The sequence below is a fragment of the Mchenga conophoros genome, linkage group LG23 (assembly GCF_057382185.1).
Source record: "Mchenga conophoros isolate Kocher_MC1m ecotype Shallow Benthic linkage group LG23, M_conophoros_male_GT1.1, whole genome shotgun sequence".
Classification (NCBI taxonomy): Eukaryota; Metazoa; Chordata; class Actinopteri; order Cichliformes; family Cichlidae; genus Mchenga; species Mchenga conophoros.
The window spans coordinates 580,686-606,815 of NC_140547.1; the positions used below are offsets into that span (position 1 = coordinate 580,686).

The window sequence follows — 26,130 nt, forward strand, 5'->3', positions numbered from 1 at the left end:
AAAGCAGTCTTTCTTTAGAGACCTAAATAACAAGGGGCTGTTTTGGAGCATTGTAACATCTCCCCTGGTTAAAAGTAACTCAAGAAGGGTAATTTAAGGATAGCTGAGTTATATCACAAAGGATGTCCTTGCTGTTGTTTCCCACCTGCAGGTAGACAGGCACATACAGAGGTCATGGTCTATTACAGGGATCCTTCATCTCTGGCTAAGCCCAGCACTGGGGTATAATTATCTCCCTTTGTGTTCAGAGCTATTTTTCCAGCAGGGGACCTGATATTACCAAGTCAAATGCGGGAGGCTGGATTTAACAGTGAGTAATATTCATGCCGGCCTGGGACAGTGCTGGGAGGATGGAGCTCATTTGCATACAGAGAAATGGTAGAAAAGTTCTTGGTTGTATTTGCGTGCGTGTCCATTTTATCTGTCGCATGCCTGTGTGTTCTAGTGGAGTGAATATGCATGCATCTGAGATTATTTTTAGCTCTCTGCGTAATTATGTGTGTTTTTGTGTATGTGTGTGTGGATTGCGTCTTGCTCAACCGTTGTGCTGGATCACAAGCGAGAGCATATGTGTGCCAGTCAGGAGTTCACTAGGCCAGATTTGGCAGCGCGACAGTTCGCATATTGCTGTGACAGTTTGCTGTGCCTCACTGCATCTGTTTGCACAAGCTCTCCCTTGATATCGTGGCTCATCCTCGCTATGCTTTGGGGCTTCGTGTCTGCTGCGTGTGTTTGGAAGTCTGGCTCTTACAGTATGTACAGTATTAGAAAGCACAGCACACGCTCACAGGAAACATTCCTGAAGGGTTCACATCAGCACGATAATAACACACACACACAACCAACACACACAGCTGCTGCAGATTTATCTGCGTTCCACCACATCCCAGAGATGCTCTGCTGGACTGGGATCTGGTGACTGTGGTGGCCGTACAGAGACTTCAGTGTCATGTTCAAGAAACCAGTTTGATCTGATCCATGGGACGTAGTGTGCTATTCTGCTGTCAGCAGAGGGATGGACACGTTCAGCAACAATACTCAGGTCGGCTGTGGTGTTTAAATACTGACCGGTCGGTACTAAGAGGCCCAAAGTGCGCTAGATCAGCGGTCCCCAACCCCCGGGCCACGGACCGCTCGTTTGATACCGGGCTGCGAGGCTTGAGGTTTCAGTTTTCAGTTCCCTGGGTCTTTCCCGTGTTGAAGTTGTGCGTCTTATTTTGAAAGAAACGTTTACGCGTTACCATAGTAACAGAGAGGGGGATGTTACTCTCGCTGTTGTTCAGGGGGACGCTGCTAATAAAGTTACACAATTACACAGTGAATTCGCTTTTATAATAATAATAATAATAATAATAATAATGGATACTTTATTGATCCCCATGGGGAAATTACTTGTTTTTCTCTGCATTTGACCCATTCACTCAGTGAAGCAGTGGGCAGCCCACTAAGCAGGCGCCCGGGGAGCAGTGTGTAGGGACGGTACCTTGCTCAGGGGTACCTCAGGGTAGCCGTTAAGTGGATTCGAACCGCCGACCTTCCGATCATGGGGCGACCACTTTACCTACTGAGCTATTATATTATATTATATATATTATTATTATATTTACAAAGCGCCACAGTTTTTGTCTCGGTTGTATCATTTTATTTTGTTGTATTTATCCGCCACACCTTAAAGGCCGGCCCGTGAAAATATGGTCCGACATTAAACTGGTCCGTGGCGCACAAAAGGGGCCGCTTCTCCAGATACTGTACCCAGCACCACTCTAACACCAACAGCCTGAACTATTGATGCGAAGCCGGATGAAGCGATTGTTGCTGCAGAATATGAGACTCATTGAATCAAGCAACATTTTTCCAGTCTTGTATTATCCATGTAAACTGTAGCCTCAGTTTCCTGTTTTAAGCAGGCGGGGCAGACAGTGTGGTCTTCTGCTGCTGCACTGTGCACTCAGAGATGCTCTTTTTATACACTGCCTGTAATAACTGGTTATTTTTTTGGCATTTGCCTTTATTTGATTACAATAATGGAACTAGACAGGAAAGCAGAGAAAGACAGGGAAGACATGCATGAAAGGGCCATACGATCGCCTGCTCACCCACTGTGGTAACTGGTGCCATATTTGAGTTACTGTTGGCTTCCTATCAGCTGGAAGCTATTTTTGACTGACCGCTGACACCAAGGAAGGATTTTCACCAAGTTTCTCTTTTTTTGAATCATTCTTTCTAAACCTGAGAGATGATGATTGTGTGTGAAAGCAGATCAGCAGTTTCTGAAACACTAAGACCACTAAGTCTAAAGTCTAAGTCTAAATTACATACCTTATCAATAAAGTAAAACGTAAGCCAAAAAGAAAGAGCAGCTCACTAGCTGCAAACACAACAAGCACTCAGCTCACAAGCTGTAACCACACTACTGGCACTCTGGCCCAGAGCTCACCTTTCCCTGGGCTTAAATCTCCTTGATTACTGACGCGAGTCAGCTGTGTAAAAGGGAAAGGTGGCACCTCAGGCAGAAGAGGTGGTGGGACACGCCCACACAGGCATCTTCAGGAGGAGGCCCTGCTAGGGCCGTAACACCACGACAACAGAAAACCCACTGTTGTGCTGTAACATGGATGTAATATGTGAGCAACCGATCCACTGTTGTATGAAAGCCGTTGACATTGGTGCATTAATGCAGTGCCAGCTGTTCATGTGTTATGAGCCGTGTTTGGATTATCACTTATTTCCCTTCTCTCTTTTAAAAACTATACTTGATAAGTAGAGCCTAACTAACAAAGCTGCTAAGTTGTTGACTGGTATATGGTAAAGTGTCAGCCTAAAGTCATCTTTTTGGAGAACCATGCATATTAAACCGTGCCCCTGTGTGTAGTGCGTAGGGCTGTGTGTCTACCTCGGGCCGCACTGACAAAGCCGTGTTGAAGGCCTCCACGGCTTTGTTAAACTCTCCGCTGAGGTTGTAAAGCACCCCGAGGCCTGTCTGCAAATCTGGGTCGATGCTGTCAGAGTTCTGCTGAACTGCTTCCAGGTAGAGCTCCTTGACCTCTGGTAGCAGGGAGCTGTGGACACACACACACACACACACACACACAAAATTGAGATAAGGATTAGTGTGACTTAAGGCTGCTGAGTAAGCACGCATAAGACTGCAGGGCCATGATGTGCACTGGACTTTTATTCACAGCGTAACATGATGAGAGGCAGCCGGGGGAATGATGGGGGCGGTACAGAGAGGAAAACTGGAAACCAGGCCGGTCGTATGGAAAGAATGAATTTCTGTTTGTAAACAGTTTGTAAACATGTTCACTGATGTTTGTAAACATGAGTGAAGCTGTGGTCTAATATTTAGCAGTGCATGTATCTGAAAACTGTGACGCGAGCCTTAGCAGAGCGATAAAAGGAAGGGATAGAAAATGAGGGATGAGGTGAGCAGCAAAAATTTAAAGGGATGTTATTCCGTGGACTAGAGGGGAGACCGCAGTAATTGGGCTGTAACTGTGTCTCTTCACACTGACTAGACGATTAATGATTTGATAAAGCGCTACTTTACCTCGGGAGTGGAATTAGGTCTTTCAGATCAGATATACCAAACAACCTCAATTATGCGACTTAAAATATTGCAGACAGCACGCACTTAACAAAGTAATTTAACAAGGTCCACACATGTACTGTAACCCTCCGTCTACCATCTCACCAGTATTACTGCCACTACCAGTGTCACCAGTACTACATTTCACAAGTACATATACGAGAGTATTAACAAATCCTGGAATCGTAATTTTACCAGTTTTAACAACAGAAGTCAAATCCAATAAAACACATCTGAAACTTTCTGTTTCTGTCTATCCGAAGCCGCCAGGCTGCAACTCCAACTGTCCAGGAGCTCAGCGATAGTCTGGTCCAGATCTGGGAGGAGCTCCTCCAGGACGCCATCAGTTACCTCATCAGGAGCACGCCCCTTTGTTGTCAGCTACTCTTGGGGCCCACTCTGAGCACCATCTCAGCATCCTTTCATTACCCAGTCCATGTCAGTATAGATATCTAGCATGATTGTTTGTTTCCTATTGACAGTTTCAGTGTCTTCCTTTTATTTTTTTGGCTGTGCATATATTTTATATTAGAGACACGAACAATCCCAATAATAAAGACAAGCCAGCCAAATGAATGAAGCCGTCTGCTATAATGTTGCAACGGAGTGTAAGCACACGTCAAACTGCCCGTCTGCCACAGCATCGTCAGCTGTGGCAACAATTGCTATTAGGAAAGAAGGAACCAGGAATCTGTGGAAGAAGGATTTTGTCATTCATATTTGCTAGAATTAAAAATATTCCCAGCACGTGATATTTATTGTTGAATTAAAAAAACACACAAATTCAGTATGTTATAATGTTATAAATAGAAGGAAAAACTGATGTGTGGCTAATGTTAACTGCTAGTACCAACACCCTCCTTTCCTTGCAGGTTAACGTCCACATGCCTGTCCTGAAGGTATGTGTTGTGGTTAGCATTGCAGGTGTGAATGCTTGTCTGTCTCTCTCTGTTAGCCCTTTAAACACACACCAACCTGTCCGGGTTGTAGCTTATAATAGTTGAGATAACCCTTCTCCTTGTGACTCTGAATTAGAGAGGTGGAAGAAAACAGACAGATAGCAAAATAATAGCCAATTATTGTTAAATAATCAGTGTATTAGTGTACAAAACAAACACCCAGGACCAGATTTTAAAGTGAAATGTCTTAAACTTGGTTTAGTAATTGTTAACAGCTACAAGTTTAAGAAACCTGCACAGCTACATGTTGCTTTCCACTTCATCAACAACACCTTTGACTTGCTGCAGCCTCTGATATGTGTACAAAGCCAACATACGAGACATCCGTCCATCTTTAATAAAGTGGCAAACAAGAGACTGCAGGTTTTCTTATGCTGTAGTGATCCTTTTAATTAGGTCTAAAGAGTTTAAATACTCTACCTTTCATGTCTGCCCAGGTTGGGAGCATGAGACATCCTGCGCTGGGAGTTTGGAGATCCCGTTAGATGAGTCTTGCCTTTGACAAGATGCTTGTACTTGGGATTGTGTCTCAGCCAGCGGAGGAGGGCCTCACAGGCATCATGGCGCATACCAGTGTTGGTCAGGCTCACTGCCAGAGCCAAGAGGGCTATAAGGTTGTTTGGGTGGAGCTCCAAACACCTGGATGGAGACACGATTCGTTCACGGGAGAAGAGAAATCAAGTAAGGTGTTCACTTCAAAGAGAAATCTAGATTTGACAAGCATTAATTGGGACAGGCCAAAGCAGAGGAACATCAGGCCAAGGCTAATGATTTCTGGGCCAGAGCGAACGAGCAACACTTCTCCTGCTCCGTCTCTGCTGCAGAGAGTCGTGTTTGCATGCTACCCACAGCTGATGATTTGAATTAGCTTTGCACTTAGGCAAAACGGCATGGGTGGTTGTTCCAGAGACGGAAAGTATGTTTGTAGTAATTGCTGAAGTTATATCACCGGTTATATCACGTGGACGCTTGCCACTGTGCTGGCACTTCATAATTGAAAAGGGAAGAAGAACAGAACAGTGTTGGATGAACGACTTGGATTAGTTGAAAGACTAAAGGGGAGGCCAAAACGAGATTTAGCTTTCAACAAGATAATTTTTTAGCCAGATTTGCTACAGTTGATGTGCCAGCTTCCTTAAAACCATCCTAATCTCGCACAAACCAAATTATTTCAGTCCCACTGCAAATGACGTAAACCCTGGTTCAGGACACTGACGTTCACTGCATATAAAGTTAGGCCCATAAATACTCACACAGTGTTGCATTGTTTGCCTCCGTACATAGTGGATTTTAATCGAACAATTAAGGTGTGATCAAAGTGCAGACTTGACTTCAAGGCGTTTAACAAAAATACGAAACTGTTTAGGAATTATAGACATCTTTATACTTAGTCCCCCATTTTTATAGGCTTAAAAATAATTAGACCGTTAGACACAATTTGCAGATTTTGACGGCCTGTACCTCGACAACTGTTCATGGACATCACCAAATGCTGTGTTTCCGCCCTTGAGATGATCTGCCAGGCCTTCAGCCTCCTACTGTTGTTACTTTTTGGGATCTCTCTGTATCCAGTTTTCTCTTCAGTAACTAAAGAGCACGATCTGTTGGTTGAAAGCCGGTGACTGAGTCGGCCATGTTTGCCTTGCTATGTGCAGTATGCTTCTTATTATTGGTGTGCACTGTGAAATCCTTTCTGATCAGTTTAGCACCATTTAGCAGAGGGTATAGCCTTGTACACTTCACAGTGCATCCTGTTACCTCTATCAGCAGTCACACCATCAATAAACAGTTGTGACCCACACATGCCCGTGCCATAGCACAGCCTCCACTGTGTTTGACGGACGATGTGGTTTGCTTCATTTCTCTGGTTTGGCGTGCTTTTCTCTTTGCATCATTTGCATCAACAATTCTGCTCTACTTTGTGCTCTTCCAGGCCCTCTGTGATTTTCTTAGAGTAAGGCATGAACTGGCCTTTCTATGTTTATTTTGTTTTCCAGCCTAATGATGAACTTTACATATAACGTCTCATCTTTTTGGCAGTTTCCAGCAAACAGCTACTAAACAGAAGGTAAACAATTGGAATCAGATCTTTCATCTGCTTAATTTGTCATCGAATAACAAGGGAACGGGTCTCACCTCGTCAAAAACCCACCTTTCAGTCACCTGTCTGAAAATGGACTTTGCATAAAAAAACAGTTAATGTGATACGGTTTTCGAGTCATAGCTTAAAGTCTGCCCTTCGATCACATCTTAATTGCTTTATTTCAAATAGCAGTACTGTAGGTGTAGCCTTTGTATCAAAGAAGACATTTTCTGAATTAAAGCATAAACATGGCAAAACAAAGTTAAGCATATGACATTATTCAACAAACAGATAAAAAAGAGAATACAGCAGTGTTGTGAATCTGAAACGATGCCACTGTAACCACAAGCTAAAAACATTTAATCTCACTTCATACAAAAAGAGCCTTCGCAGATGGAGCCATTACATAACACAGACATTCAAACCACAGAAGGAGCGTGTAGGACTCTGCTGGACCGCAGGAATCTCAGGCCAACTAAGATATTCTGCATGACAGCAGACACTGTTTGTAATCCACGTCTAACAGCGATCACATTTTCCTAGTCTTGTTTCTTTCTTCTGAAAAATGGACCATATCTGAAGGAAGAACACTTTCTGCTGAATCTCTTGTGTTTTCTGTTGTCAGCACTCACATTCCCAGAAAGGTGTCATTTCCGGCTTCACCAGTTTGAATGAAAGTGGGCCACCTCCCATTGAGGCTTCTGCTCATAAACGTGCTCTGTGCTATCACCATCCATGTGGGGTGTCTCTGTTTTAAGAATAAAACTCCCAGAGCCTGCTCTTCCCATCTCCATCTAAGGATAACTGAACAAAACTGTGATGGTGTTCTTCTTATAATACTGTTTTAACATCGGCATATAGTTATGACTTGGTTTTGTTCTCGCTGAACCTACTGCTGTTAAACAGTTCAGTGAAACCTCGCAGGCAAATTTCACGTGCTGGGCTTCATCTTTTCACATGATATTTCCACAGTGTCCCACTTGTGCAAACATATGGTGTTCCCAAGCAGCAACAGCTGACTGACTCCAATGTCTGCGAGCGTTTTTTGATTTTAAATGGGAACTGAATGCAGTTGTTTGTCATTACCTCTGGAGGGAGACAATCGCTGCCTGCTCGTTCTCATTTTCAGCCTGGGTGGTCCCCAGGACTTGCCAGGCCTGCATCAAAACAATACAAACAGGTAAAGAACAAAGAGTAAAAAACACACGGTGGAAACAGTGTACAGCCTATGCTGCCACGGCTGTTGTCTGGCTACTGTGAGTTAAGACATCCATAGCTCCAGCTAATTTTAAGGAAGTACAACTGGGGTATATGCAGTGATGATTAAGACTGACAGTGTTTTATTTGGACTATTGTCCTCAGGCACCATCAGATATTATGTAGTAAAACTGAAAAAGAGCATACTTTAATAATAAATATAGTTTCTTTTGTGTGTAACCGCGATGGGACCTATCCAGGTATGCATTTACTGCATTGTTTGGCATCGTGTTTGGCATCGCTGTCATGCTGAAACATGAAGCCCCTGCCAATCAGATGCTTTATAGATGATATACAGTGGATCAAAATGTGAAGGTAACTGCATCCACGATTGTGCCTCCACCGTGTTTAAAAGTTGGCTGTAGACACTCAGGGCTGCTCCTCCATACATACTGTCAACACTTTGAACCAAATATTTCAAATTTGGATTCATCTCTCCAGAAGTCCTCTTGCCCCTCATTTTCTGCCCATTTCCTGTGTAACTTGGCACACCCCAATCTCCCCCATTCTCTCGAGGCTGTGCTGGTAGACACAGATAACCTCCTTGCAATGGTACGTACTGATGAGCCTTCCTGGAGGAGTTACTACCAACCTCTGTAGGGTCCAGGTATTACCTCATGCTACCAGTAGTAACACTGACCCTAGCCAAATGCAAAACTAGTGAAAACAAGAAGGAAAAAAAGCATTCCTGTTTTGGGGGTTGTCTCATCGTTGCCCAAAGCAGCTGATTATCATCCCCTTCTGCTGCTCAGCTGAGCAGATCATTATCCCACAGCTTTAAATGACTTGCTGTCCTCTTTAATTGGAATATGTTTATGTGTTAGAGGGACGACACTGACTTGAATTAGGGCCTTCATCAACACAAGAGGCCAGACAATGATATAACGAACCTGAAATCCAATCCAGATTATGAGATTAGTCCCACTGTATGATGTGTGTGTAAGGGCACATTTAATAACCTGTTCTAATCTCTCTACATGCTTTTTTTGTTCAGCTCTTTGAAACCAGGCGCCAAATGATTTCTGAATGATTCAGAGGTCTTCGCAGTCGGCCAATAAGCCGCTACGTGCCCTACAAGGAAATTTGGAATCGTATTAGTTCCATATACCGTGGGATAATCCTCTCCTCGGAATAACTGGCACATTTCTGTATATTCCAGGGGATTCCGAAGTACTTTGAATGAAGGCTTTGCTCTTTCAGCTCGCAAAGAGGTCACTCCATTGAAATGGGAGGAATACAAAAAGGAGAATGAGCTATTGTTCATCTCACTGGGCAAATGGAAATTCTCATCAAGTGCAAGTTGAGTATTTTTTTGCTACAGTAAACAACTATTTTTAAAAGGGAAAAAATCCCCTGACCTCTACAGGCAATCAGCATTGAGCCTGTGGGTGCTGCCTACCAAATCAGCTGGTCAGTGAGGCATTCTTCCTCTGTAGCAGGGGAGGATTTAGCCATAGCTTTGCAATGAAAGCCTCAGTGATCCAGTCCAGTTAGCCGGCGTAAGGCTGCAGTTTTATCGGCCATTTGTACTCTAAAAGTGTACAAATGTCTGTAAATATGAATAGCTCTGCTACTGACTTGACTGGGTAAACAGTGTGTGTTGACAGCTCTGTGCATGTGTATATTAGCAGAATTCACCTCTGAATCGTGAGGGTCCTGTAGGACAGCTGCTTCAAGCAAAAGCACAGCGTTTGGCAAGTCTCCCTCTCGGGATTTCTTCAGTCCCTCTTCGAATGCATTAGGCAAGTCCTTATAAGGATTATCTGTGTGGAAGTAGTAACCCTATCAGCAAGAAGAAAAGATAAAAACAAGCACAGTGGCAACGTCAGTTTCACTCTTCTATTATTCCATTGCAAACCAAGTGTCCTGTGCAGTTGTATATTTAAGCAAAACTGCAGGAGCAGGAATTGATCTTTTCTCCTTCACATCAAACCTGGACTGAGCTCCCCAGGGTTTGTCTGCTCTCTTTAAATGTTAAACTTTGCATTTTCAAACTGTGATTACCCTGGTGTGTTGCGTGCTTTTGAGCACGATGACTTTGAAACAGATTTTTCCTTAAGAACGAGCGCTACGCTGGGATCAATACAGAAAGCCCACAAGTCTGATCTCACATGATTTCCTGGCATAAGAAGGTCAGCTGGTGGGTGATGCTCAGACATGTGCTCATGTCCTCTGAAACTCGGGAAAACGTCATTGTGATGCGGTAAACATGCAGGTCAGTGTGCAGGCGTTGTTACATTGCATCACAACACATTAACAAGTAGTGTTGATCAGTCTGGCGTGAACCAGAAAGATAAATACAACTAAATTATTACTTTTTTTTTTTGTATGTTTCTTCTTCAGAATGGCATATTTTTAGACTCTTAGACTTTAATTATCTGTGCTGCTTTTAATAAAATAAGCAGCTTTAGCTTTACTCGCTGTTTCACTCTTGGGTTTTCATATTGTCACTCTTCTCATACACAATAGGGAATCGGTCAAACAGACCTAGAGACCACCTCATCCCTTTGTGGCACAGCATTCACCCGGCAGCTGACTCTAGGTGAAAAAAAATCCATATTCCCCAACAACCTGGCTAATGGGTGTTGGCTATGTTGCTGGAAACTTCTATTTAAATTCTTTGGTCACTAGCAGGTTGCCACGGTCGCCTGGAGCTTACATGGAAGAAGCCACTTGTCTGCATAGACTCCCTAATTGGCCTCCTAGCTAGTGAAACTTGAAAGTTTGACAGGTTACACGTCACAGGTTCACAATCACTTAGCCAGTAGTTAGCCAGTGCTTGCAGACAATTAGGTATCTTCCACACAAACTGGAGGTGACCACTGTTATCAGCTAATGCTAAGCGACAGTATAGTAACTGGTAGTGATGGCATCACTGGCTGGTCTTTAAGAATCAGTTTCACAGCGACGGCAAGCGACCTCCAGTAACTACTGGCAACCACTAGAGGAATACTCATCTTTGCATGGATACCAGTGCTTACCAGGTATGTGTGACTGAGACCAAAGGCTTCACATTCAACACGGAGTCGTTTAACACTAGTTTACACGTCATTCCTCATTTTTAAAACCCATTCACATATATAAAAGTTCTGGATCCACAAAGCTCGGTGCATTACAGTAACCTTAAAGTTACCGTTAACCGTTAACCGTTAACCTCAGGGTGACAAGCCTCCATTAATCACGCCTGTTCCTAAAATCCCTCCGTTGCTCACTCATTCATCACTTTGAGACTTCAAGGCCACTTACTAATCATAAATCTTCCCTCATGCGCATTGTGAGAATATTAGCACAGGTTCATTTTATGGCTGCATAAATTCTGACAGTCACACATGGATAAATACAGAATTGGACACTAAATCAACGTGGAAGACAATAAATAGCTCAGATATTTTAAATGTTGATCTACAAAGGCTGATAAAACTATATTTGGTTTCAGGTTTTTATAGATGTCAGATGTAAACATACTGCACACTTTCACTCTAGGCGCACACGCAGTTCTGCATATTCCTGCATCACTGTCATCAGGACGAATCTGCGTGCGCGCTGAGAGTAACATTTTAATGATAGTGACCTTCTCGTACGGAGACACAGTGGAGGGAATCTGTGCCTGCTCGTTTTCCGTCAGCCAGTTTCGCCGAGCCAGCTCTTCCCACTCTGCCTGCATCTTATCCCAGAACTCGGTATCTGACTGCACACATCAGAGAGAGAGAGAGAGGACACAGTTCAAGAAAACCGGAAGGAAGGAGTGGAAGGTGACAGGGGGGAAATGAGTGAATAGTTAGCTCTTGCAATTTGCAATCACCCTACTGTTGGAAATGTCACGTCTGCCTATTTCCGTGCTGTAATGTACAGACCTCACACTCCTGATGACTCATCACATCTGCATGTCAAGGCAGAGTTTAGAGGAAAAATGCTTTATGCTGGAAATGCAGCTGCAGGAAATGGATGAAGACCCGACCAGAATGAAACACGCGGCTGGCACCTTCTTTCAACAGAATCGGTTAATTCTTCAAAACAGCAGCTAAACCTGAAGTACTGTTTCTGCCGTTCAATAATTTGCATATTTTAAGCTTGGTCTGTTCTTTCTAAGACGATCAGAAACACACAAAATGTTCACCTTTCCTTGACAGAGTTGGACTTAAGGAACTCTATCAGGATGATATTTGCACCCTTCAATCAGCAGACCGAAGGCTGTCAGTGTAATGTGGGAGTTTGCTTCCTGGAGCATTTTCTAACATTTCTTCTGACAGGAAATCAAAGCCTGTACTGGGAACCTTTTAAATACATGTTTGTTTGCCATCAATTAGTTTAATCAACCAGAGTTTGTGTTGTTTTGCAATAACCCTTGAATACGACAGCTTACTGTAATGTAATTAACGGCAAGACTACTAATGATAAGGAAACTGTTGAATTGTGTTTATTTATTATGGTAGCAGACCTATAAACACTTCAAAGAGGCTTTAAGAAAACCGATTGTAACACGTGTCACCTGGCAGTTTGTTGCTCTCTGCCAGGTGATTGGCTGAAGAGCTATGAAAAGGTAGTGGGTGTGTGGGGTGAGGTCAGCACTCTTCTGTGGAAAAAACAGAAGAGTGATTAATTCACTCGGGTGCGAGTGGGCATACTGTCGGTAAGAGACTTTTGCCATTTTGTTTGGATAATTTGTTATTGTAGGTGCCCGTTTTTAATGCGTGTCGCTGGACTTTTGTAGTGTGACCACGAGTTTTAATAGAAGAATTGATCAAGCCCTCGATCGACTGCGCGCAGGGAGACGGATCAATATTGTAGGTATATTGAGTGTGTGTTTTAGCTTTGACTTTGAATGGTTTCACAAAATTGATATTTTATTGGGTAATATTTTATTCCATAATGTTGTTTGTGTTGTTCAGCTGTGCTGTCTCTGCTGTCCTTTTTTGTTCGTTCTTTTGATTGATTTGGAATTTTGTTTTGGTTAGTTCGTCCAGCCGTGAAGGCGGGTATTGATTGTGAGTGAGTTGTGTAAGGGCGGACTAACCTCCTTCTTTGTTTTTTGTTTATTTGATTGTGCCACTTCCCTTTATATTCCAGATTACAGGTCATGCATAGCGCTGCTTCCCAGCTGTACTGAGACCCGAATTGTTTGCAGTGCGTGTCACAGGTAAATTGACTGCAGTGTCGCTAAACGGGGTGTAACAGTTTGCAGTGTTGTGTTATTTCTCACACCATTTGTGTGGTAAGTCTCATGTGCAGCTGGGATATCAGCAGGATGTTGTAAGTCCTGTCTGGAAATAACTGGGAATTTGGGAATGTAAGTTTTGGATGCACAGTTGTGTGGTGTGCAGCCATACAGCTTACAAGTTCCTGTCCTATTTATGTACACAGTAAACATGATGGGGCAGTTTTTGGTGTGCGGTCCCATTTCTCTTCACGTACATGCCTGTCGCTACAGATTTACTTAATGACATGACTGCCTTTCATGCAAAACGCGAATACTCTGCATGGCCACTTTTTTCTTTCCAGCTGGTTTATTTCATGATTTGTGACCGCCTTCCTGTCAGAAGCAGAGCAAAGAACAGGAAGCCAAACAGAGCAGAGCAGCTTCCTCTGACTTATTCAGTCCTTTATAGTCATCATGACAACATGACAGCGTCGCACACAGTACATGCGTGTGTGAGACACTGTAGAAGCAAGCAGGGTCAGAGAGACCTGCTATAAGGACACATGTGTTTGTGTCAAAGGTCTCAGATCTCCACATGAAATGATCCTTTTGACTGACATCAAGGCCACGGTGCGGCCCCTCGTGGTGAAAGATGGCAGGTAATTGCAGACTGCTGACTTGCACACAAATTGCATCGAGGGGAGCCTTCGCTGTCGGCTCCATCAGGAAGCATGGCATCAGAGAGTCGGTGTTTGAAGCAGAAATTTGGAGGTCGAGTAGCTGTTTACATTTAGAAACATGTGAGTTTGTGTCATAGCCCTGTGTCGCTGCACCACATTATTTTGTTTAGCATTTTTGTTTTTGCTGGTGTGTGTGGTGCAACAGAAGAGTATCATCTGGGCTGAAACCACCAAATCCCTACAACACCAAGTACCTTTTTTCTCTGGTCCCTCTTAAATACTGCAGTACACCCTCTATTAACCCTCTCAGGCTCAAATTAAACTTTTTGTTGCTAATGCACAACCAAGTCCTGCAGTGGTACTTCTGAGTACAGCAAACTCATAAAATATGTATGTCAGGTTGTTAGTTTTTAACTGTTGCAAATCGGCGACGCCCGCCTCGAGAGGGTTAAACAGCTGAGCTAATAAATCGCTCTGTGTTAGGATGCCTGTGTTTTCTTCCGTCCTGGTCGTGATCTACTCTCGTCTGTCTGTCCGTCCGGCCGTGTTTATTTTGGATTCTCAGTTTTGGTACTTTTTGAGTTTAGCATTAAAGCTGTTTTGAAGTACGCTCTTGCCTCTGAGCGTCTGCACTTTGGGTCCTCCTTACCACCACTCCTGCCTGCACACAGCCCTGACTTGACAGTCTGGGCCCAAATCTGAACTCCACATGTAAATAATAAGGTGTTTCTCATCTCTCCTTCACACATTGTACTCTAAGTTTAAGCAAGCATTTATGCAATAAATCGAACTGATATACAAAGTGTGACCAGTGTGATCCAGTGTGAGAACTGCGAGTATCATAGCAGGAAGTCCTTAAAATGTCTTGCTGAAAGTAACCAGCACACGTTAGTCTTGCATTCACATCGGCTGAGTCTGACTGGCTTAATGATTGGCTGTTATTACAGGCTTGTATTATTCATCTTGGTGTCAGGATGTTTCCTGTGTTACAGAACATAACGGAGAAAAGATGCCCAGCAGCTCGCTTGTTTACACCACTATCAGTGCTATCTGCAGTTACAAAGTGTGTAAAAATACACTGCTGAAGGTTAACAATGACTCCGACCCTCTTCCTTAATACTAATAATAAAATGCTAAAATACAGTTTTTACCCCTAAAATCAGTATAAGATTAAGAAACTACCATTTACTTAAAATAAATAAAAAATCCACAATATTGCGCTCATATGATCCATACTTCCAGTTGTTAGTCCCGAATCCTGATTCCCTGCACAGCATCATTTCCTCCTGGCTTCCGGCAGTGTTCATCTTCATGTTCTTATAATAGATTTTTATGGCAGGCTGCAGTCATTGTGGTAATTTAAATACTACGGCTTTAATGTTTTTTCATTATTTTTATCGCAGGGCCTGCATTGGCCCTGTTACCTACCCATCATCTCAATGTTTCCAAGTCGTAGACGGTAAACTGCTTGCGGTACCGCTCAGTAAATTGCTCGGAGAATTAAAATCGAGTAAATACACATGCATGTTGTGAAATGACAAGAAATTCATATTTCTTCATAATGCTGTGACGGATGTTTTCAACGCTGGCATTGGCAGTTTAATTATGAGGAACAAGGCAAAGACACAGCAAGGTAATTATATCCTGCGTACGACTGGAGTGAGGCCACGGCTGCGACTCTAATTTCAGCAGCTCTGATGAAGTGTTACGTGAAAGAGACAGAGAGCTTCCCACAACCAAACATGTCGCCGCTGCTTGTAAATGAGGTGGGGTTTCATTAGTTACTTCATGAATACATTATTAACAACAGCAATAATCATAGCAGCCTCTACAGAGCTTGCACATCGCTGTTTGTGTCGCCTACTTTTGGAAAAACTATACTTATGTTTTGCCTTTAGAGTCCAATTAATGCGTGCTACTCAAACGGGCTGAGGTGATGAATGCAGTGAAAATAAATGGACGCGGCTGAGAAGGTAATTTGTAATGAAAATTCTCGATAAGTCAGCTAAAAAACGAAAGGTGCAATATATTTATCTTAGGCCTGATAGGAAAAACAGAGCCATAATTATTTATAATAAATGATTATGAAATGCCCTTTTGCATAGAGCATTATCGTTACTGTAAACACAGGTGGACTTATAGACTTAATATAAAGGTAGAGATGCACACTCACGGGAGTTGTGTGTGTAAACCAGCATAGTTAGCATTCAAACAGCAACATGAAACTTTGTCTTATGGATGAGTTCAGATCTCGCTCATGTCTGCATTTATACAAACGACTTTATCACCAGGTGCAGAGGGAATGGAGACCCACAGGCTTTAAAGCTTTTGGCAACCATCAGACCAACCTTCATCACACTAAAGTGAATATTTCCTGCTTTTCGCTAACTGAAAAAATGCTAATAATCCATAAATGAATGTTATTTTGTTTTGTTCCTTGTGATGTTGAAATTTGCGATGATAACTGGCCTAACAGGATGTCAGTTTGAACTGTTACCTTGAAACACAGTCTTTGGAAGAAAACAAGTACTTGAACAGGGTTACTTATCCACTTTGCCCAGGCGGCCTGCATCACAAAAAGTCTCATTATTTACCAGTGACACAGCAGCAGACTCCAGAAAAAAGGACTCTTCTCATCTCCGGAGCAGGACTGGCCTGGCCTTTTAATGTTAATGAGCCACCCACTTCTGTGCTGCGTAGGCCAAGTCCTTGGTCAGCGAGACAAAAATAGGAAGCTAGAGTCCCGATAATGTCACTCAGAGACGAGTAAAATGCACTGCTGTGGACAAAGTGCTACCAGTGCATTTTGGCAGACCTTCTGCATGGATGTCTTTCATAACAGCACATAGATCTACTTCAGTGAGGGCTTTTTCATGTAAAGGTTTGTGGCTGATTGCAAACAAACTGAAATGAAAGATCCTTACTCTAGGTTGAGCCGGAGTAGCAACAAAGTTTGCTTCTTTTATTATAGTAGTGAAGATGTGACCTTCAGGACCTACTTCCTTATTGTATTCTTCCTCACTGTAGTAGACACTGCAGTATATTATTTGATAGCTGCTGACGAAATACGCAGCTGCAATGTTTTATGGTAGTTTTATTTTAATAGTGACAGAGAGAATAACAATCTAAAATGTAGAAAAAATGCATTAGATAAAAGTTATAAATGAATTTGAATGTCACTGAGTGAAATAAGCACTTGATCCCATTGAATCCAGCTGGAATTCTGGCTGCCAGTGATACCAGGCCTGTGAGCCCATGTTTCATGCAGATTACAGGTAATCAACTTGATCTGAAGTCATTATGCATGTACAGCACACAAGGCTGGAGTGGGCTACAAGACCATCGGGAGACGTAACAACTGTTGGTGGGATCATCTAGAAATGGAAGCAATAAAAAAACAGTCGCCTTCGTTCTGGAGCTCCACACAAGGATGATGATGAGGAAGGTGGAGGATCAGCCCAAAACTACACAAGTTTGAAGATAACTGGGACCACAGCCACCACTTGGTAACACATTATTGTCACGGTTCTGGGTCTTTTGTTTTCAGTGTTTTGAGTTTTCTCATGGTTTTTGTCATTTTGTATGATGTTAGTCTACTTTGTTATTCTACGGTTGACTCTGTAGTGCCTCGGTTGCTTATTCTGTTTAGCTTTTGGTTATTGTGTCCTTGCCAACTGTGTTTATTTAATTGTGTGAGTTCTTGTTTCTCTCATTGTGTTTCGCTTCATTATGTTCATGTTTCCCCAGCCCATCACATCTGCACCGTCGCTCCCTCGTGTTCCCTCGCTCCCTCTGTGCTCGCCATCAAGAGCTCGCCCCCTTGATCGGGGATCAAATACATATTTCATTAAAGTACATAGAAAGTTTAATTAACAGCCAAATGAAGCTTTTTGTGGGATCAAAGTAGATAAAGGGACAGCATCTTACATACTGCACTATAGCTTATAGTTTATTTAATGGATTTTCTTTATTTTTCACTTATGTTTCCATGTTAGGCTACAAATACTTTTTTCTGCTTTCAATTTTAAAAAATAGCTGTTGAGAGCATGTCTAATGTGGCGATATAGCCCTGAATGTGTACAAATACTGGCCTACATATAGGAAGCCTACAAATAAACAGGGCCATGCTAATGTTTTTTACACATGACAAGTCTGCATGTAAACACAGAACCTGGGCTCCTGAAAACCTTCACACTGGAAGGAACTTTCACCAGCTCATTTTTCAGTGACCCAAAGTGTTGTTTCAAAGCACAAAGGCTCACTTTTTGCACTCCACATTTTGAAAGTTTCCATTCATGCTGCATTCACCACTCATCAAATATATAAATATCATTTTTCTTCAATGCAGGTACATTTATACTTTTTTAGGAGATGCTTTGTGCATCTTCATTCTCACGCTGAAAATTTTACAGCTCCAACATTTGCAATTTTGTGGACTGCTGGAGGGCACAGAGATGGAGATTGTTGAGAGTAGTGGAGGCATTACTCATTTACTTTCCCCATCCTAATTTTCCCCAGGAGGACTGTGGATTAAAACTGCTGACCTTTTGATCGCAGGGCTGCATCTCTAACTTGTCGGCAACTACATTGCCGCAACAAAGGCAACTTAAACCAAGACTGCCTCAGACTAATATTCTGTCAGATAAAATTGAAGCCGCTGCGTTTTAATCAAACGGGAGGGTGCGCAGTCACCTTCGTCTCATTTTTATCACCACTGTGGGACCTTTTCCTATGCCCCTCAGCCAAAACGCTGTTTCCCAAAGTCACAATTTAGCCTGCAGCAATTTCAGGGCTTCTCTGTTTAATGAAAGCATTACATTGTCATCAGCTCAAAGTAATTTACGGCGTCCTCGTGTGACATGCACTGTGCATACTTTAAATATATCTCCCCTGTATAGTTAGTAGTCTTGGACCGCTGCCACTTTATCCTCCCTTTTCCACAGATTTTATGTGCAAAGGCACTAAAGGCATAAGCTTACAGGTTCCCATAAGTGCCAGCTTCGTAAAATGAATCTTATTTAGACGGCTAATTCCACGAATCCTCCCCGGGTCCTAATTTTCTTACATTTGGCTGCTTCGTCTAATTGAATGAATTGGAAGAAAGACGCTGTGCTGATTTAATGTTCTCTCTGTGCTGTCTCTACCGCCGTGTCTTTGTAAGTATGAAAGAGCATGCATATGCACAGCTGCTTAAATTGAAATTATGCGATTAAGGTCTTTGGCATTGGCAAGCGAAGCCAAAATGGCTGACGGCTCGCATCAAATGAAGGCCAGCACTCAGGCTTCTCGATCAAGGCTGTGAGATACTGTTACGAATCGATACGCCGTTCTCAGAAGGAGAATCTCTAAATCTCATCATTTATCTGCCACCGGACGACCAGAACCTGTACAGGTGTTTGGGTGGATGCAGCTTTTCGCTAATATGAAATGTTACGTCATCGTCAAATTTGGGATGGGATCCCCCGAACGGGCGGCTCTACTCCCTTACTGCTGCTGCTCCTCTCACTTCTGTTATTTATTGATCATTGCACGTAGCTCGGTGTGCAGCAGTCTATTGTAACCTTCAGCAGTGCAGGGCTTACTCCCATTTTCAGACGTCTGCTGAGCGGTAAAATGACTTTATTACAGAAACACAACCTTCGTGGTTATGTCTGTTATCCTATGTCCAGTTTAGAAAGTCAGTGTTTTTGGTTTATTTGTACCTAGTGACTATGCTGTAACGTTTCAAAAATAAACCTGTTTGAAAAGTGAAAGAACAAACATTTACAGGGAAATCTTTGTTGTTGTTCGTGTAATCGTTGGGTCAAATAGTAACTTGGTGGGCAAAGAATTTGAAAAGTGACAACAGTACTTTAGGAACAAAACAGAAGCGAGTAAGCAGTGTTTCATGTTTCACGGTGACCCCGACAGGACAAGAAAATTAGTCTCTTCTTAGCTGATTTGAAAAATACAACCTCAGAACTGGAAGTATACGGCTGTGCTTTACACGCTGCTTCTTTCACTTTTGTTAAATAAATAACGACATAGTTTAATGTGTCGTGTTTTATTTAAAAAATGCATAAATTCTTTTTTCACTCGACTGTGCGCTCTCCAATAATGTCTCTAATTACTGTAACTTATCCTGTGACATCAGGCAAAATGTCCGGTTTGTTTACCGTCCGTTTGCAAGCTCGCTCAGAGTCGTGAATATTTTTCTCGGTCAGCCCACTCATGAACTCTCCTCTGTGGATTTTACACACACTGTTGTGTCAGTTGGCACCACAGGCCGATTACGTTGTAGGAAGCACAATAGTGATCATTTCACAAAGAGATTAAAAAAGAGCTGAAGAAATCAAATGGAAATCAGCTCCATGGGGCTTCAGGTAGAAATTCACATTGCACGAGCCATCATGAGTGAACATCTTACTATTCATCACTGATTGAAGAAAATAAGAACAACCCCAGGTTTCTCTTCAGCTCTGTAGCCAAGCTGACAAACAGTCAGAGCTCTGTTGAGCCAACCATCCCTTTAACGTTAACTAGTAATGACTTCATGAACTTCTTCACAAATAACATTTTTATCATTAGAGAAAAAATTACCAATAATCATCCCACAGATGTAATATTATCTACAGCTACTCTTAGTACCATTGATGTTAAGTTAGACTCTTTTTCTCCAATTGATCTTTCTGAGTTAACTTCAATAATTACTTCCTCCAAACCATCAACGTGTCTTTTAGACCCCATTCCTACAAAACTGCTCAAAGAAGTCCTGCCATTAATTAATGCTTCGATCTTAAATATGATCAACCTATCTCTAATGATCAGCTATGTACCACAGGCCTTCAAGCTGGCTGTAGTTAAACCTTTACTCAAAAAGCATCTCTAGACCCAGCAGTCTTAGCTAATTATAGGCCAATCTCCAACCTTCCTTTATATCAAACATCCTTGAAAGAGTAGTTGTCAAACAGCTAACAGATCATCTGCAGAGGAATGGCTTATTGAAGAGTTTCAGTCAGGTTTCAGAGCTCATCACAGCACAGAAACAGTTTTAGTGAAGGTTACAAATGATCTTCTTATGGCCTCTGACAGTGGACTCATCTCTGTGCTTGTCCTGCTAGACCTCAGTGCAGCGTTCGATACTGTCGACCATAATATCCTATTAGAGCGATTAGAACATGCTGTAGGTATTACAGGTACTGCACTGCAGTGGTTTGTATCATATCTATCTAATAGACTCCAATTCGTGCATGTAAATGGAGAGTCCTCTTCACACACTGAGGTTAATTATGGAGTTCCACAGGGTTCAGTGCTAGGACCAATTCTGTTTACATTATACATGCTTCCCTTAGGCAGCATCATTAGAAGACATAGCATACATTTACACTGCTATGCAGATGACACCCAGCTCTATCTGTCCATGAAGCCAGATAACACACACCAATGAGTTAAACTGCAGGAATGTCTTAAAGACATAAAGACCTGGATGGCCGCTAACTTTCTGCTTCTTAATTCAGATCAAACTGAGGTTATTGTACTCGGCCCTGAAAAGCTTAGAAATATGGTATCTAAGCAGATTCTTACTCTGGATGGCATTACCTTGGCCTCCAGTAACACTGTGAGGAACCTTGGAGTCATTTTTGACCAGGACATGTCCTTCAATGCACATATTAAACAAATATGTAAGACTGCGTTCTTCCATTTGTGCAACATCTCTAAAGTTAGAAATATCCTGTCTCAGAGTGACGCTGAAAAACTAGTTCATGCATTTATTACTTCCAGGCTGGACGACTGTAATTCATTATTATCAGGAAGTCCTAAAAACTCCCTGAAAAGCCTTCAGCTAATCCAAAATGCTGCAGCAAGAGTCCTGACAGGGACTAGAAAGAGAGAGCAGATTTCTCCTGTTTTGGCTTCCTGTTAAATCCAGAATTCAAAATCCTGCTCCTCACATACAAGGTCTTAAATAATCAGGCCCCATCTTATCTTAATGACCTTGTAGTACCATATCACCCTATTAGAGCACTTCGCTCTCGCTCTGCAGGCCTACTTGTTGTTCCTAGAGTATTTAAAAGTAGAATGGGAGGCAGAGCCTTCAGTTTTCAGGCCCCTCTTCTGTGGAACCAGCTTCCAGTTTGGATTCAGGAGACAGACTGTCACGATCCTGGGTCTTATGACCCAGCGTTTTGAGTTTTAGTTCATTTTGATGTTTATAGTGTATGTTTAAGCTCATTAGATTTTCTATGTTCATTTATTTATTATATTCCCCTTGTGTTTTCAACCCTTGTGTTAAGTCTCCCTTATCCTTTATGTGTTTCATGTCTGTTTCTTATGTTGTCAAGTTCATGTAGTCATGTCAGTGTTTCATTGTTTCCTATTTTATTTTGAAAGAGGTCCTGTGCTTCTGTGTTCTGTTTTGATCTTTCCCTGTGGGCGTTGTTATGTTCATGTTGTGTCTACTTTGCCTTTCTGTCCCATGTTTCAGGTCCCTATGTTCTGTCTCAGTTGCTGTTAAGTTTTCATGTTTTGAGTTCAGTCCGTGTGTTTCCTGTTTTACTTTCACAGTCTGTCCTATGTTAATGTTTCTAGTTTTGCTTCCCTTGTCTGTCCTGCGTTATTACTCCCAGCTGTGCTCTCCTCCTGTGGCTCATTCCCCCTCGTTATCGCTCTGTGTATTTAAGCCCCGTGTTTCTCTTTGTCAGCGTTGCGTCCTCCCTCATAGCTGTGTGATTTTCCCTGTGGTGCCTTGTGCTTCAGTTTCCCAGTTTAGTTTTGTATTGTTTGTATTGTCCCCCTACACCAGCAATAAAGCTGTGTTTTTTGAGTTTACCTTTGTCTCTACAAGTTTGCGTTTGAGTCCTTCCTTTGCCTGCACACAGCCGTACTGTGGCACAGACACTATCTCTACTTTCAAGATTAGGCTTCAAACTTTCCTTTTTGCTAAAGCATATAGTTAGGGCTGGACCAGGTGACCCTGAATCCTCCCTTAGTTATGCTGCAATAGACGTAGGCTGCCGGGGATTCCCATGATGCATTGAGTTTTTCCTTTCCAGTCACCTTTCTCACTCACTATGTGTTAACAGACCTCTCTGCATTGAATCATATCTGTTATTAACCTCTGTCTCTCTTCCACAGCATGTCTTTATCCTGTCTTCCTTCTCTCACCCCAACCAATCACAGCAGATGGCCCCGCCCCTCCCTGAGCCTGGTTCTGCTGGAGGTTTCTTCCTGTTCAAAGGGAGTTTTTCCTTCCCACTGTCGCCAAAGTGCTTGCTCATAGGGGGTCATATGATAGTTGGGCTTTCTCTGAATCCATTATTGTACGATCTACTGTACAATATAAAGCGCCCTTATTTGATTTGGCACTGTATAAATAAAATTGAATTGAACTGAATTGAATACATGGGCAATGATGGTTGAAATGTGATATTGAAGACAGTTCTCATGGCTTAATGCCCACAGAACCTTTATTGCAATTCTTTAAACTCAAAAGATTTTCCCTTAAAAAAGCAGGAGGAGTATTATCATGTCGATAACAGAGAAAATTACTTTTACCCAGCTGATCAGGGGTCGTGCTAAACTACAGAAGAACAGTGTTTAAGTTCCTTGGGATTCACTGTTTAATAAGTACGATTTTTCACAGCTTGTTTTTTTCTTTGCATTTCTTAGTGAATTACAAAGATAAGCTCAAGCTGGAATAAGGAATGTTGTTTCGATGAGTAGGGCTGGATTCCAGTAAGCTGTCCGTCTCTCTAACTCGTGCCCGTTCCTGAAACTCGCACAGAAAAAGAGGGTGTTTGCCAGGAAGGGTGCATGCACGAAACAGTTTAGCTGATGGAAACTGAACATCCAACCTTCCTGTTAAGTCTTAGTAGAAGTCAGCGGCGGATGAGCCTCTTTGCTGACAGATGTACTAAAGAGAACTCTGCTTACCTCAACAGCAGCCTTGGCCCGCTCAAACTCCTCCTCCAGGGACTGATGTCTGGACAGCAGCGCGCTCCCCCACCGCTGCTCCTTCGTTAAGCGAGCCTGTCATACACACATGCATGCACACATTTCATAGTAATATAAACATTTATGCGCAAACAGGCTCCGTTACCTTCACTCACTTGCACATGACAAACCATCACGTTCGCACACACGCTTCAAACATAGAACATCGCATTACACACACGCGCAGATAGGAGGACAGGCGGGCAGGGAGAGTGTGCAGGGTCAGCCGTCTCTGCTTTCTCAGGGATGAGTAAATATCCCTGCCTCAACAAAGCCTCTGACATGCTTAGGAAGGCCAGCCGAATCACTACTGTCAGCACCCACCCGCCCAGCCCTCGCCTCGCAGACCTGCTCCTCATCTGAACCACATCCTACTTATCCAGCCTCTCACAATTTCACCCTCCGGCCTGGCTCACTCCTGTGTGCATGCAATGTAAAACCAGAATATGCTGATAGATTCCCACTTACACACTTGGATAATGAAGCTTTGCTGTGCTGAGAAAATGGAAACCAACCAATTACACGCAAGTAGTTTTGCATTATCAGAGTGTGGTATAGTTTACACAACTTCATATGCATTCATTTTGAGAAGTAAATGATTCTGAGATACTCGTATACAATGCATTAGGCTTACTAGACATAGCAATAGCTGTATGTATCGCAGGGCTAGGAAATCTATTAGAGACCGCTCCCTGTGCTTGCAGTCCCGCCAGCTATTATCTGTAACATTTCCCATCTGGAAAGATATAATGCAAAATTCATCTTAATGTCACCCAGAATGGGTGCAAGAAAGTGCTTCATGAAGAGCAAAATGCATGCAGTGCCAAAAAGAAAAAGTTGCCACAAATGCAGGATTCTGTATTTGGATTGCTTAAGGAAAAATCCACCCGAAAGTGCTCTGTCACAGTTTCCTGTCTTCAGCTTAAATCAGAAATGTGGCGAGATTTACTATTCTGCTGTGAGATCTCCAGTCCAGCTGTAGTTTCATACCAGACAACATTTTAACAACTTTTATTCCAAATCCTTGGTGGTTGTTTTTTGGGCTTCTTTCCACACTTTTCACTTTTAGTTCATAACAAGATGGAATTTAGATTACATGGTTACAATTCACACAGTGCAACCTGATGATGTGATTGGGCGTTGCCTTGGCCATCAGTTAATCGTGTATACACCACCTGACTGGTAGTGTATACACTATTAACTTCTCATTCAATGGTTTTTCTTTATTTTCATGTTTACATTGTAGATTCTCACTGAAGGCATCAAAACTAGGAATGAACACAGACGAATTATGTAGAAGACAAAAGTGTGAAATAACTCAAAACATGTTAGATTCTAGCCAGCCTTTGCTTTGATTACTGCTTTGCACACTCTTGGCGTTCTCTCCATGAGCTTCATGAGGTCATCTCCTGAAATAGTTTTCCAACAGTGTTGAAGGCGTTTCCAAAGATGCTGAGCACTTGATTGTCCTTTTGCCTTCACTCTGCGCTCCATCTCATCCCAAACCATCTCCATTGGGTTTAGGTCAGGTGACTGGAGGCCAGGCCTCCATCACTCTCCTTCTTGGTCAAACAGCCTTCACACAGCCTGGAGGTGAGTGTGGAGTGATTGTGCTGTTGGAAAATAAATGATGGGATGGTGTGTGGCTGCAGGATGCTGTGGTAGCCATGCTGGTTCAGTGTGCCTTCAGTTTTGAATAAAACCCCAACAAACCCTAACCCACTGTCAACAAAGCAAAGGATGGCTGCTTTCTAAAATATACGACATGTTTAGAGTTATTTGTCATTTTTGTCTTTGCTGGGTAATTCCATATATGTTGCTTCATAGATTTTAAGTCTTCAGTTTGTATCTACACTGTAGAAAGTAGTAAAAATAAAGAAAAACCATGACATGAGAAGGTGTGTCCAAACTTATAGGAACCCTGTGTGAAAACCTGATAACTAAGAACAGCAATCAAGCCTCTGCAATAACTGGCGATGAGTCTCTCACATCGCTGTTGAGGAATGTTTCTTCTTTTGCAGAATTGTTTTTAATGAGACTTTTCTCAGTCATGCACACAGAGGTTGTCGATTGGTGACATAGTCATAGCTAAAAAAACAAATACGTATTCAGGTTTAAAATAATGAGCCCTGAATTTCAAGCAGTGTCTTATTTCCTGTTGGTATTTATTGTTTTGCTTTTTTCCAGCTGTTGTTTGTCTGTGTTTTCTTTTTCTTGCTGCCCAGAGGAAACCCCAAGAATCTGCATTTAAAATGCAAAATGTTTCTGTAAAAGCAGTGGAAGTAAGTAAGCACCAGACTGCTCTGCAGAGCTATTGAGCTCGTGATGATAAAGAAAAATGTAAGATGGGATTGCCAGGACAGGCACTGAGGTGGAGGCCATTTGTTTTCTGTCTGTTTTTATCAAGATTATGCAAAAACCACAAAAGCTAATTTCATGAAGGCTAGCACAGA

General features: G+C 42.5%; 1 protein-coding gene across 4 annotated transcripts in view; it reads right to left on the reverse strand.

The window, feature by feature from the left end:
- Positions 1–26,130, reverse strand: part of pex5la (peroxisomal biogenesis factor 5-like a) — a 128,491-nt gene that overhangs the window by 8,034 nt on the left and 94,327 nt on the right. For all 4 annotated transcript variants that reach the window (XM_085266028.1, XM_085266026.1, XM_085266027.1 and 1 more), the window contains 6 exons: positions 23,618–23,713; positions 11,460–11,576; positions 9,527–9,670; positions 7,718–7,788; positions 4,969–5,187; positions 2,894–3,059 (listed from right to left, as the gene is read on the reverse strand). In XM_085266028.1, the coding sequence (XP_085122154.1) occupies positions 2,894–3,059; positions 4,969–5,187; positions 7,718–7,788; positions 9,527–9,670; positions 11,460–11,576; positions 23,618–23,713 (813 nt within the window). The remainder of the gene's footprint in view (positions 1–2,893; positions 3,060–4,968; positions 5,188–7,717; positions 7,789–9,526; positions 9,671–11,459; positions 11,577–23,617; positions 23,714–26,130) is intronic.